Below are 15,143 nucleotides of genomic sequence, written 5' to 3' on the forward strand. Positions count from 1 at the left end.
AAGCAGAACCAAACACAGATGACAGAAAGAAGCTAAGGAAATAAAATCTGAAGTGAATGCCGCAAATCCGTGAAGCGACAGGTGAAACGTAAATTAAAAATTAAGTAGCCAGGAAACCTATGCCCTTCACTGGTGACCAGGAAGCAGTCAGTGCTATCAGCCGTACGTCCTTAACGTCTGAGAGTATATAATGGAAGGAAACGGCCGTGTGCTACCACAGAATGCCTTACGCTACAGGAAAAGGGAATAATGGAGCACACAGAACAATGGCTGAACAGAGAATTATATTCTCATATGTTATTCAAACATACATAAAAGGGCTTAAAAATTCAGTATTATAGCCATGCATTCTGAGTCTATATGATTTTAAGTGTCATATATGAAAATATGAAAACTTAAGAGTATTATTTTAATGAGACATTTTCTACCTAATCTCCAAAAGAGAATCTAATTTCCTGAATATCAGAATATAAACTTGACAAAGCTAAAATGAACAAACACCATTGGGCCTAATTACATACAATAAACTCTAAAGGAAGACCATATTCCTATACCATATCGAAAATTCTTATGTTAACTATAGTTGGAGAAATACAGACATTATATAAGTTTAAAAAATTACTACATTATTACCATTTTTGTAAACAATACTCAACCTATATGTGAAGGCCAGCACATAAAGTCTAAAAATTAATCAGTTATGTGTTCATCAAGAAATTTCTGTACTTGAAAAAAATTAGAGTATTTTTGAGACCATAAAGAAATATTATAGACTATTTCATTCATGGATTTAACATGAATAGTTTATAACATCCCCATGGGACCACAAAGTTCCATGACAGGTAGCAATTTATAATTTTGGTGGGGTTACACATTTCACTTGGATACACTAAAAGTCTGATTGGTTTTCCTGAAACAGTTATTCAATAGAAATAATCCCAGCCAATGTGATATCTATATTTTTCTCTGCTCATTCTTGAATGCACAGTAACCTTCATGTAATACTTGAAAGTTTAAAAAAAATTTTAAATCATGCTATTCCTTTTTTAAAATATGGGAGATAATATATGATAGCAGAATTTGCAAATGTGTGGATTCGCAAAGGAGGGTCTCAGGATGTCCCTCACAAGAAAGTCCAAGGGAATAACGGTGTCCTAGAAAATGCAGGATTTGGGGGCTGTCCGTAGGTACATCACAGTGTAACAAATTGGTCAGCAGGCAAATCTGACAATGCTGGGACCAAACTTAAACTGTGCTACTAAATTCACAGTATGTGCTCTTATTAAATCAAAGTTAATGTACCTCAATGATCTCACTAGAGAATGAGAGGAAACACTGTATGAATTTGCCTTTTGGACCCTACAATGATTATATCATGCCAAGTTCATCTGAATTCTCGGATGGGAAATTCAGAACTGAACTTCGGAACTGAGGGAGGTTTTTGTACAAATATTTTACCAGAGCAGCGATCTGAAGACCAGTGCACAACTGTAGTGACTGTTGCTCAAAAACATAAATGCCACCTTCTCACGTTTTCCTCAGGGAAAAGACTGTTTGTCACATCTCCCCCATTTTTCTTAGTTTCATATTCAAACAAACAGACAATCAAATACTTACAAATATATTCAAAGCCCACTGGCTAGACACACAGTGAGAAATACGAATAAAAACAGATTTGTAAGAGATCAGAGACTCTTGTGTGCTACAGACTATGATTACCTGGAGGTAGGAATTGCAGTTGGTTATTCGCTAATCGAAGGTGACGTAAAGCTCTCAGACGACCAATTTCTGGGCAAACAATTTCTAAGGCGTTGTCACTAAGATCCAAACACTGGAGTTTTACAAGAGACCCAATGGCTTCAAAGAGAAAAGAGGAGGAAAGGCAAAAATCAATTTGACCCAAGAGTCATGCCAAATCTTTAATGCAAGTACTCCAAGTGAAAATATACTTAATATCACCATCTTAGTTGTTCACAACATAATAAAATCATACATAAAACTAAACTTTATGGAAGCGATAAGACTTCTAACTCAACATAAAATATAACTTAAAAAAGAGCACAAATAAAAAAGTCTTAAATAATGTAAAATATTGCTTGAATAAATAAATAATTCATGAAACAATATATAAAGTCATTTTTAATCTAACCAAAATGCTTAACTGGATTTATTGAATTTAAAACTTATTTTATTATTTACCCAACAACAAAAGATCTAATAATAATCTATCTAATCATTACAACTACTTTGGACTTATTATTATTGAATTATAATTCTTAACTGGATTTACTAATTAGGGGAAAATATTTGAAACAAATGAATTAAAGATACTTTATAATTAAAATTCACTAATACACCAACCAAAATAAGTTTAGAGACTGTCTGTTCTACTATTATAAAGGAAAGCTTAAACTATAGTGTTCCCTAACTAAAAATTGGAAGTGCACTTACTTACCTTCTGGAACTACAACAATATTATTTGAATGAAGGTACCTGGGGAAAAGTCCAAGACAAAACAAAACTGTTATAATCCTTTACTTCTGAATGGGTTTGTAAAATGCTCACTTAGAAATGTACCAAATATAAAGAGACCAAACTTTCTTTCACACTGTACTCTAAGTACATTACACAAAATATAACAAAATACAGGGTCATCACAGATAATTAATAATAGTTTGAAAATAATATCTTATGCTGGAATTGCAAATATTAAAACTATTTATTGGTTTAGTTGCTATTTTAAAATGAAAGATATGCCATGGAAAAATTACGAAGTATTTTTTTCAACTTCATAAAACAAATGACTAGTTTCTCTACTTTATTTTACATTATTCAGGTTTTCAGAAATACAGTTACAGTGGGAAGAAAAACCAGCACTTATTGTGTAAAGGCAAATGCAACTTTTAGCTTCTAATGGATAATTTCATCAAAGATATTTCCAGGGAGTAAGCATGCTTCCTGAGATACAAGAATTCTGGAGAGATTTAATAATCATCATTTATAGTAGAAATAATCAACTGTCAAAGTACAGAATTTATTTCACGGCAAAGGCATTTCACAAACATGAATCAAATTATTTTCTTAAAAAAACCCCAAAACTCTACCAGGGCTGACAAGTCCAGGCACGCCTAAATACAGGGTCCTTTTCCCACTGAAGTATCTTTAGCACACTCTGGTGGAGATTTTATGCAATCAGCAATAGCCAACTAACTATTCAGAACAAAACAATAATGACCACTAGAGATTATACAGTAATAATTTTAAAAATAAATTTATATCATTGATTTTGAGACAAGAAAACTAGATTTTCATAAACTTTATTTTCAAACCTAGCGCTTTATTTATTGCACCATATAAATCAATCTTTATAAAGAGTTTTTAAATAGTGTTTTGAAATATTCTTCTAGGTTTTTAAGTCTAATATCAAATGTTAAAATGTCAGTGACACAGAATAGGAAATATAGAAAATTAATACATTTAAGAATAGTATTCGATGCTGGATTAAATTAATTTTGCAGTAGGTATTAACCTGCTGGGTCTAACATAATTTAAACAATTAAACCATTCCAGGATATATTTTATTTCTTGTTTTGTGTATATAAAATGATTCCACCTCTTAAAATCCACATTCTTTAAACATTAATTTTAGGGGGAAATACCTAACTTTATAATTCTTTGTGCCCAAACACTAAATATTGTTTCAAAAGAGACAACAGGCCCAAAATGGAGTCACCTGTGCTAAGACCACATCACCAAACCTAAAATGAGACTCAAAACCTAACCTCACTGCAGCTTTAGCCTCTCCCAGGAGTAGCATCGTAATCGGTTGGCCTGGAACTTCCTGGTCAGCACTAGTGAGATTCTCGGCCTGACAGACCCTTGCCACCTTACCAGACGAAGGTGACCTTGGCTGAAACAAGACATTCTATTTGCTAAATAACTTCCTTTTCCCATTCTCTCTCTGCCTTTAAAAGCCTTTCCTTTGCTATAGCTATTCTCGTTTCTATCTGCTATTTGAGAAGTTGCCAGATTCATGAATTTTTGAATAAAGCCAATTTGACCTTTAAATCTATTCAATCGAATTTTGTTTTCTAAGGATATAAATTGGTGCACACACCACACAAATATCCACATTTGCATTTGTTATACAAAAGCCAGAGTGCCTAGACACCAAAATAAAGAGAAAACTGATTTTCAAAAGGCCACAAAGATGTGCTTCAGCTCAAGGTCTGCCCATAAGGAAAGAAGTTTAAAATGTCCAAATCAAAATGTGACCTAAGCATTCACTGATTATCGAAATCTAAAAGTATATTCCAGCATAATCAATGTATCTACATTATAACGAAGGGGTAGTATTCAATAGTACAAAGTGTTCCTAATCCTGCCTACATATTAGAATCACAAGTGCTCTTCAGAACAGTGGGGCCCGACACCATTCTTTCTGCACCACGTCAGCTTCCCAGTTTATTCTCATGCGCAGCGGGTGAAGAATCGTTGCTGTCAGAGTGGACCAGAGAGCGGGCTCTGGAGCCAGACTGCCTGCACCTTTATAGCCCTGTGACCAGGGGACAATTTTCTAAGCTCTCACTTTCTTAATCTAGAGAAGCAGATGGTAATAGCACCAATTATAACGTAGGAATGTTATGAGGATTAACTGAGTCAATACATGCAAAGCCCTCAGAACAGAGTTCAGTGAGTGCTACTGTTATTGTTTTTCTAATTATGATTATTATCATTAGACATTTGTGATGATAAGCTTAGCAGTCTCAGTCATTTCTGTTTACTTCACTTTCTTTTTAAATCCTGGAGTGGTTGAAATGTTGGCGTTTCGATGTAACCAGTGTTCATCATGTTCTTCCACTCACACAATGCAGGAACTCCCATTCACTGCTGGTGCAAATGCAAGATAGTACAGCCACTTTGGAAAAAGGCTTGGCACAGTTTTTTATAAAAAGGAAATACAGACATCACTTAAAATGCCAATTTCAGCTTCTTTGCTTTAACAAATGGACCATGGAATCGGAAGACATCAACAGTGGGAGGAACTGGTTGGAGAGGTATACTGGAACTCTCTGCACTATCTTTATAACTTTTTTGTAAGTATAAAATGGTTCCAAAGTAAAAAGGTTAAGTTTTTCTTAAACATTAAAAAAACAGGACTTTCACTTCAAGTCATAATGGAGTAACAGGGACCAGATGTAGCCACCTGCTATAAGCAACAAGAAAACAGGACAGAATATATAAAACAATTATTTTCCAATATTGGCAACAGGTAATCAGGACTATGTTCCCTGAAAGAACAAGTGGGGCGAGGCGCTGTCTCCCTAGCCTTCTCCCTGGAGGCAAACTGTGGCCCTGGGACAGGAATGGGCTTCGAAATAAAGCATGGAAGTCTCAGAGCTCAGGGAAGCCGAGGGCCCTGGAAACGGTGGGGAAGAGTTCTGGAGAGAGGGTGCCGCCGAAAAAGAAAACTAAATAGACCACCAGAAATTTAAATAAGAGATTATTTGATCATAGCTAGGTTCAAAATGCACTTTAGCCAAAATGCAAGTGGGAAGCTATCAGGTAAATGATCCACTGAGCTCAGACAGGGCTAGGAGGCATTTGAGTTCTGAGTAGCAAGTGTCCCAAGTCCTTGATGATCAGCTGGGGCACCCCAAAGAGATCCTGGGGAAAAAAAAACCCCTAGAGTAGAGGCTGCACTTTGTCCTAGTGAAGTGTAATGCCAAGCCACAGAAGGATGACACTTAACTACAAATAACCACATGCTAGAACAAAGCACAATGCAAAAGGCAGCCAACAAAGTCTAGACACTCAACCATGTAAAACTGACAAGGTCCAGCATCCAATCAAAAAGTGGTAGACATGCCAAGAATCAGGAAAATGTGATCAATAATCACGATAAAAACAAGTCAACACAAATAGACCATGTAGGACAGAGAGGATGCGATGGCAAGCAACCAAGGGCATTAAAACGGCTACAATAACTACATCCAGGTATTTTTAAAAATATGAACATTGTGAGAGAAATGGTAAGGTGTGAAGAAGAACTAGAAGTTCTAAAGATCAAAACTCCACTGGGAGGGATTAACGGCAGACTGGACGCTGAAGAAGAAAATGTTACTGACCCTGAAGACAGAGAAATACAATTTGTCCCCACTGAAGCACACAGAGATACTTAAAGTTGATGTGCTAAAAAACAAAGTGGCAAACACATTATTTAGCATCGTGAACATAATCATCAAAAGGACTAAAACAAATGAAGCATGGAGACAAGGAATTTTTGCACTATATTTTAAGTCTTTTATGTGTCTGATGGTTTATATCAAGCATCACATGTAGTGGCAGTAACAATATTAAATTTGTCCAATACCATGGACTCTCCAGAATGATTCTGTGCCAGAGATCCTGGCCCCGGAGAATTGCAAATACTTTCATCATCTTCACTACTCTGAAGCGAGATCATGAAAATTATAAATTTAAATGGTTAAAGTGCTTTAAAACACTTCTGGATTTAGCAGAACCACAGGTCTACCATGATCATGATGCTAAAAATGATAAATTAACACATTAAAATGACATTTCCCATTATTTCAAGTAACTCCCAATTATTTTAATTCATGTTGTTTAAAAATATTGAATAAACACACTTACAGTTCCACGAGGTTTGGAAGCTTCTGAGCAAGGTTTTCTGGCTGAAAATTAAAAACTCAGAATTAAATTTTATTCTTGGAAAATGTATAAACACCTCTAAATAGCTTCCACACAAACTATTATCTTTTTGAGGGCTGTAAATTTTGAGAAAATAGCAAGACAGCAGGTCTGGACTTATGTTTGTATGGACCATACAACACGTTACGTCAATGCCCTCTGAAGAAGACAGGAGTCTTGTATTCCATGGTCATGGAAGAAATAAAAACGTTCTGAACAGACACAAACAGGGAACAGCGCCCTGTGACGCCAGAGCCAGAGATTGGAGTGACTCAACCGCAAAGCCAAGGCACGCCGCTGTCACCCCTAGAAGCTGGGAGAAAGGACAGAGTCTCCTTCCGAGCCCCGAGAAGGCACTCGCCTCTGCCCGCCTCCTGAATTGGGCTTCTGGCTTTCAAACTGGGAAATACACCCAAACACCCAAACTGGGCCCTTCAGAAGAAAATGGGGAAATCCCCAGGAGCCAGAAACCAGGACCTAACTAAGCTCAGAATAAACGGGGGAAGCTGGAGCTCAGGTGGTCCACGTGGGTGTCGTCCCGGCCACAGTCCTAAGCTGGCAGTAGTGGCGTGGCATGGTCAGGAGAGGACCCAGCCCCCTGGGTAGGAGACCAAGAGGACTGGGGCCAGGGCTCACACACAGATCAGAGCCTTGCAAAGACTGGCCCTTCCAGGAAAAGAATCCCAGATCAGTTTCACTCAGACTGAAGCAGGCTTCCCTCTACTGGAGGCCCTGAGGATGAGGAAAAGGCTCCTGTGAATAATTGAAGGCAGCCTACACACACACACACACACACACACACACACACGCACGCATGCACGCACGCACGCGCGCGCACACACAAACGTGTACAGGGTTCAAATTTATAGAAACACAAAAATACGAGTCAAATCTACCTTCAAACATGTTATAGCCCAGTGGTTCTCAACCTCCCTAATGCCGCAACCCTTTAATACAGCTCCTCATGTGTGGTGACCCCCAGCCATAAAGTTATTTTCGTTGCTACTTCGTAACTGTCATTTTGCTCCTGTTATAAATCGTAACATAAATATCTGATACGCAGGACGTATTTTCATTGTTACAAATTGAACATAACTAAAGCATAGTGATGAATCACAAAAACAACATGTAATTATATATGTGTTTTCCGATCGTCTTAGGCGACCCCTGTGAAAGGGTCGTTCGACCCCCAAAGGGGTCGCACCCCACAGGTTGAGAACCGCTGTTGTAGGGTAAGCTAGATACCGATAACAAAAAGTCAGAAGTGACTCGTTAGAAGAAATTACTTCTGACCTAAGTCCTAAAAGACAGATGTGGATATGAGAGATGGTCTTGCAGTAAAGAGGAGAATAGTCTTTCTAGGCACAAGGAGCAAAATATGAAAATGGAGGGAGGGAGGGGGCGAGGGAGAGAGGCGGGGAGGGGGGGGAGGAGGAAGGAGAAGAGGAGGAGGAGAAGAAGTATGTTTGGGAAACTGCAAATCTATTCTGCTGTAACTCTCTAACAGTACTCCCCCAAAATCCTGTTAGAAAAAAATTGTGTCAACAGGAAAAAGCATTAGGGGCTAGAAAGTTTTAGATTTGGAACAGTAATTTTTCCTACAGAAACTTAACAGTGATTGTCATTAGGAAAAGGACGGGGGCTGCTATACTCTATCTACTTTTGTATTGTTTAAATTTAAAATTTTAACAATGAGCCTATATGTCCTTTATAATAGAAAAAGCCAAAAAATTAAAAATATAGTACATATAATATATAAATTACTGTATAATCGAGTGTGTCTGGGCCATCAGGTATGAAGGTGTGTAATGATTTTCCAGAGAGTGGTAAGGAAGACATTAATATATAAGGGTTTATATTTTATACTAAGGGAAAAAACTTTTTAAAAAAATCCTGAACACAATGGAAACTCCATAGTTTAAGTTTAAAAAGGAAAGGACATTGCTAATTTCACGCTGGGATACTCATGCATTCAAATACTTAGCAATGGTATCCCAAGCTGCTTCCACACATACATCTTTGCACTTTTTTGATGACCAGATAACACTGAACATGAACATTTTTTATGAGGTCAGTGAAGCATTTATTGAGTACCCACTTTTGATAAAACTACTTTTAGTTTTCAAATGCTGGAAGCCGTGACTCTTTTTTCCCTATGTTGTGATATCAATAAATGCAATGAGGTGCTTCATGACAAGTCTTTGCTCAGATGCGACTCTTCCATCTATCCAAATCCCCAAAATGTTTCTTTTAGTACCCGTTATCTTCCCTAATAAGAAGAAAAGACACTTCCATTTGCTGGCATAGAAACAAATTATCCTAGAAAAGCTAGAGAACTGGCAGGGGGAGGGGGCGGGGGTGGGGGTGGGGTGGTGGCTGCCGCTCAGTAATAGCGGTTCCTTTAAAAAGGGAAGACCTGTCCGGAAAACAATGTTAGACCCTAGTCTAGTGCTATCTGCTACAACAGCAATGTCGTATCTGGCTAACTTACAGGCCGGTGGTCATTCTTTCCAGATGCCTCCCTGGGTCCACCACCTAACAGTCTAATCTTTCCGTGACAAACTAGTCCTTTTTTTTTTGAGTCACAGAGCGACACACACAATTAAGCACCGAATCAAGTTTCTGCTGCCCACAGTGTGGCACTGTGTCTTTATGAACAAGTAAGTGCATTGGGTTTTTATTTTTAAATAAGCACAATGGCCTCAGAAAATGGCAATGTGTGAGAATGCTGGGATTTGGGGGAAAAAAAAAACACCCATGTATTAGTATCTGTCCCCAAAGCCTGGTAAATAAGCAGCCTGTCACCTAGGCTGCGCCTGATACCTACAGATGTTCTATAATTCCATTCTTGGTTTTCTGTTGGGACATTTTAGTAACGTGGCTAAGCAATGGAAGGGAAGTTATACATTTCAGCTTTTGCATTTCCATACAGTGCATGCAAAGTAAGAGACTTGGTAACTGTAAACTCACAACAAAATTTCTGTTATTTTGTGGGTAAGCGCTAACGCTGGATTATGGATGCCATACAAATGAGGTTTTCTTGGCTCTTAGAATCTACACTCTACTACATTTTAAATGGTTTTTAAATTTAAAAGTCCTGCTAGGTAAAAGTAACAAAGTACCTTCCAAAAGCGTTATTACTATTATTTACTTCTCTTTTTTTCAGTTTTGACATAAAAATTTTAATAATGTGTACCCAGATTCCTTGAGTATACTTCCTCCTAAATTACCTGAAAATTGTTTTCTAAATTAAGTCGAAATTTTCTGTATTACACTTTACATGATCACTTAAACAATTGTTCTGCAGAAATAATGTAAAGGTCAACTTCAGCAAGCTCCGTTGGTATAAAATTTATCTCAATTTTAGAATCAATGATGTTCTGCCATAAACTTTTAAGAGAAACGTTTAACTGCCTTTTATGAAAATGTCTTACAACTGGGTATCTTAGAACAAATACTCCAAATACATTGCAAGTCGGTTCAGCACCGCTCTGTGGTAGTCACTGTGCACCACCTACCTCTTCTTCTGGGCACACACAGCGCAGACACAGCACAGGCTAAGAGAAGAGGGGTTTTTGAATGGGGACTAATTTTATAAGGGGTACAGTCATGACTATTTTGCTTTCTGACAGACCTCCGGCTATAACCCCATCACTGCAGGGACTGGAATAATCAATTCTCAGCCCATGAGAACTGCCTGTATGTATATTTATATTACTGTCTATATGACAAGAGAGGATGTATTTCTTAAGATATGTGAAATATATCTTGGTCAGGATCACATTGTAAGTAATTTTTTTTTTAATGCAATAGAATACGGTACCAAGGTCGTAAGGGAGTTCCTTTTCATATAGAGTCTCTCCAAGTACTGTAGTCCTTCATCTTTCAGTAACTCCAGTGGGAAATGGTGCAGATTCCTATAATTTAAGAACAGATTCTTGTGCTTTTCCAGCCTTGCCACAGAGATTGTCTTACAAAGCTCGGATGCCATGACTGAACAGATCCCATCAGGCACGCTGCAGCACTACATCTTGTCAAAATTGGTCCATTTCTAGAGTGCAAAAAGAATATTGACTAATTAGAGTTCCGCTTATAGCATTGCTAAATAAACCAGTTAGCATATAGAGCTATTTCCAGACACTAAAAAGTTATACATTCAATCCCCATATTTTTCTTTCACAATAACTAAATTTGTCACACATATTTAGAAGGAGATTAAATTAATAACTATTTCATAAAAATACACTCACTATTTAGGCAATACTCATTACTTAGCAAAAATAGTCCTAATTGAAAAAAATAGTCTTGAAATGGAAATCGGAATCCCTAAGAGAACAGAAACCATTTTCACAATGGGCAACCAAAGAACTTAAAAATCAGATATTTCCTTCTTGAACTATCTCGTTTTATATTTAGCTTAAGATATTGCAATACTATTTAAATATGTATAGAAAATATATCTAGATCATTTACAGCTTCATTTTCTTCACTTCTTACTATGTTAATATTGTCTTATACAGTAGTTTTTTGTTTCTTTAATCTCTACATTCTTTTCTTTCTTTCTTCTTATCTTTGCAGATTAGCAGGAGCAGCAAAGACATAGGTCTGGGAAACAGTTTTATTTTATTATTTAAATGAAAGAAGAAATCGTCGGCAGCCGTCCGTCTCGAGAGACGATGGTGTCGCTTCTTAAGAGTCTATCTGCACCGCCGAGAATGGCTGTGCAGTCCGACTCGGGAGTGACACGGTATCTGTCTCCTCCCGTGTTGAATCGACATCTTGCGATGACGCTGGAGTGTCCTCTCCAGTGAAGCTGAAGCTACAGAGCCTGGGCAGGGTAATATGGAGGGTCTGCTGTTGCCCATGCAGCAGACCCCCCCTCTCTTCGCAGCTGAAGGGTCCAAGGGAAAGACGGAGTCGATACAGCTTGGGTTCAGGTGTGCCGCAGGAGTTGCCGGTGTTGACTACAACGTCAAACCGCCTTAGGGACTCCGGCTCCGGATTTTCTGTCGGGGTTTACTCCCTTAGCCTTTCCCCTGAAGAGGTATGCCGCAAGGCAGCAGAGGTTTTTTGGAGTCAGAGTTTCCAAAAGAAATACAGCATGGGGAAATAAGAATGCTGTATTATTCTATTAAAATTTCTCTGGACTTCAGTTGCCTAATATATAAAATAGAGACAGCAATTTATTGGTAAAGGTCAAAACCCAGAACAGATTAATTTCCCTTCTTGCTCCAAAATTGACATGGATAGAAAAAGAAATAACATTTGCCATCATATCAATAAGGCACAGGGCAGAAAAAAAACTTGCCAATCATTTAACATTAGAAGAAACAAACTCAGAGCTTTAATAATTTGTCCAATGTTGAATAACTCATAAGGGACAAGAAAAGCAAGGTTTTTTTTTTCCCCTTGGAAGGTGGGGAGGCCCAATGTATTTTCAAAGCCTGGATTCTATCCATACACAGACTCCCAGGATCCCACAGGATGCTTAAAAAATGCTAAAACTAAAAAGAAGCTGAGCTTGGTTCAAAGAGTCTCCCATCTGTTTTCTTGGGCACCCTTTTCTAAACCCTCTCATGAAAATTTTTTTCTTAAGAAAAATGATTTTCACTGGGACTTAACACCAAGTTAGTACAAAATGTAGCAACATGACTTTCAAACAGCAGAGCGTTGTAAACTTCTGGTTATTTTCTATTATTTCTAAACTCTAATTCCCAGCTAATGAAACAACACTTGCCATTTTATATAAACGGGCAGAGAATGTGGAATATTCTAGAATATCTCAATGTACCACGAGACTCCAATACCTTCTCATATTTATTCTATCTACTCATCTATTTTTAGGAAACACATGATGTGATTTTGAGCCAGAAACTCATATCTTTCCGTATCTGACTTCTCTCAGCTGCAAAGCAAGGAAACTTCGAACTTAACGCATTCAAGAGTGCTTCCCCCCACCCTGCCCCCTCCCCAAATCCTCCCCGTTTTTTTTTTTTTTTTTTTCCTTCCAATTTTAGAAAATGGCACACCCCTTCCCCTGCCAGCTGCTGGGGCCGAAAAGCTGAAAGTCATAAATGAGTCTGTCCATGATTCACCTGCCGCGTCGTGACTACTATATCGCGGTTCACTTATCGCGGCCTCGCTGTATCGCAGGATTTAAAAAAATATTATATTTAATTATTAATCACGGATGTTTCGTTATTTCGCGGGATGTTGTGGTACTGTATACGTATGTTGTTAAAGTTGCATAGGTTTAAGAGTGTAGAATAAATGTAAGGTTCCTACTTTGCGGGGGGTCTGGAACGTAACCCCCCGATAAGTGAGGGGACACTGTATCAGAAGGAGAGTGGTCGCCACCTCCAGACTACATCTCAAACCCATCCACAATGCTCCATCAGCCCAAACCCAAAAGCTGCTGCCACCTCCCGCCTGGCCAGCTGCAGGACTCCCCTGTGCCCGCGTCCGCCCGGCTCCCCAATACCTTCATCACTTAGCAGTGAGCCCCTGAAAAGACATATCCAATGGTCTCCCCACCTCTCTCAGGTGAACTGGCATTCTCGTGTGCAGACAATCCGCTAAATGCATCCTTTCAAAGTTTACTTAGAAACTCGAATTCTGACCAGGCCATCACTATCCGGACTCACGTGCGTCCCCGGCCTGATGTGGCCGCCCTGTCCCTGGCTTCTCACCAGCTCCTGGGCTGTCCCAGTCCTTCAAAGTGCCCTGCTCTCCCCAGGAAAGCGCTGCCCCATCCTACTTCAGGTGTCAATGTAAAAATCACTTCCCTAACTGCAGTTATTCCAGAGACACCGGTTGATCTTTTTTTTTTTTTTTCTTTGTAGGACTCCTCACAATGTGGAATCTGTATGTTTCCTGGTGGGTCTGCTTATTGTCCATGTCGCAGAGAGACTAAGCTCCGGAGGCCCGAGACGGGCAGGTGTCTTCGCTCCTGGGCACCTGCCGCTGGCACAGAGCTGGCTTTGCAACAGCAGACGGAACGGATAAAACCAGGTCGTGGGAGTAATCCAACCCAGAGAGCATGTCCTCAGTTAGCACCTTAGCTCGGTCCTGCGCCTGAAGGCGGAACAGTATAGGAACCAGGGTTCCCCCAGGCTAGTCAACACAAACCAGTGGGAAGTTCTAGGGCATCTCATCCACGTGATACCGAAATGACACTGGACGAAACAACGTTCTTCAACGACTCGCTGTATCGCAAGGTGGATGGATATATATTTTTTCATTCTCTGGTCTGAGGTCTGCCTGGAGATACCATCCACAGAGTGCTTGCTTTGCGCCGTCAAGTTCCCTAACGCTTACAGCTCTGCCCTACGAGAGACATTTATTCACCCCATTTTCTAGACCAGGAAACTGCCCTGCAAGGCAGACGTCCATGCATTTCCAGGGGCCCGTGCTCCGCCCTATTATCACATAAGGGGTAGGCTCCGCGTATATAAAGGTAGGACCACAAAGCGACACGTGGATGAAACCCACACTCACGGACAGGCCACCCAAGCCGAGAATTCACTGGAACCCGAGGGCTTTCCTTGGGAACCTCTGGCTGGGATGGGCTGCCTCCAGAAATGTCATCACGCCCTGTTCGAATGCATCTTGCTTACAAATGGCAGTTGAAGAGGTAAAATCCACCCAGGAGAAACCTGGAAGCCGCCGATACTAAACGATGGGAATGGGTTTCCGACGTGCATTCCCCGGCGATGTACATCCTGCACCGGGATACTTTCTTACAAATTCCCGTCACTACCTCTTCCCTACGAAGGGAAGGCCAGACTGGACACGAACTGGATACAACTGCGCCTGCACACGATCTGTCTGACAGGTTAACACCAATCCCCTTTATTATTATTTATTTTTTTAAGAAGCCAAACCTTCCATCTTAAGAATATTTCACACGCTTTAGGCAGGAGCGTCTTAAAGGGAAAAAAAAAAAAAAAAAAAAGCTCCCTTAGCCTGACTTCAGAACACCCAGCCCGATCTCACACCGGGCACTAAGAACTGAAAAGCGCCCATTAAAAGCATTGGCGAAAGGTGATTGCCTCGGAAGCCCTGACGGACGTCTCGGGCGACACAAATGTTCTGCGCGAGTTAACCAAACGCTGAGGTCGTTACAGTTTGGATGCAGCGAGCCCCGTGAGGGGGATTTCACACACCCCGTGTCCCCATTCTCAGGGCGAGGAGGGCCCGGCAGCCGTGCGGACCCGAGGCCCGGCCGGGACGCTTGTCCCGCCGTCCACCCGCCGCGGCCCGGACGCTTTTGCGGGAGCCAGCCAGCCAGGGAGACGCGGGCCGGGACAGCGGACCTCGCCACTTCAATCACCTGGGACTCATGACAGCCACACTCACCTCCGCGCCTGCGGAGCCGGAGCTCCGGGGCGCAGGCTGCGCTGGACTTCAAGCCAAGGGACGCCGGGCGGGGC

At 40.3% G+C, this 15,143-nt stretch overlaps 1 protein-coding gene across 1 annotated transcript in view; it reads right to left on the reverse strand.

Annotated features, from left to right (window-relative positions):
• LRRC28 (leucine rich repeat containing 28) overlaps nt 1-15,143 on the reverse strand; it is a 66,950-nt gene extending 51,807 nt beyond the window's left edge. Inside the window, exons 1-5 of the mRNA XM_090263738.1 lie at nt 15,070-15,143; nt 10,535-10,762; nt 6,655-6,695; nt 2,456-2,493; nt 1,720-1,857 (exon numbers count right to left, since the gene is read on the reverse strand). Of these exons, the coding sequence (XP_090119864.1) occupies nt 1,720-1,857; nt 2,456-2,493; nt 6,655-6,695; nt 10,535-10,702 (385 nt within the window). The 5' untranslated portion in view covers nt 10,703-10,762; nt 15,070-15,143. The remainder of the gene's footprint in view (nt 1-1,719; nt 1,858-2,455; nt 2,494-6,654; nt 6,696-10,534; nt 10,763-15,069) is intronic.

Source organism: Furipterus horrens, unplaced genomic scaffold (assembly GCF_987537825.1).
Source record: "Furipterus horrens unplaced genomic scaffold, mFurHor1.1.pri manual_scaffold_16, whole genome shotgun sequence".
Lineage (NCBI taxonomy): Eukaryota > Metazoa > Chordata > Mammalia > Chiroptera > Furipteridae > Furipterus > Furipterus horrens.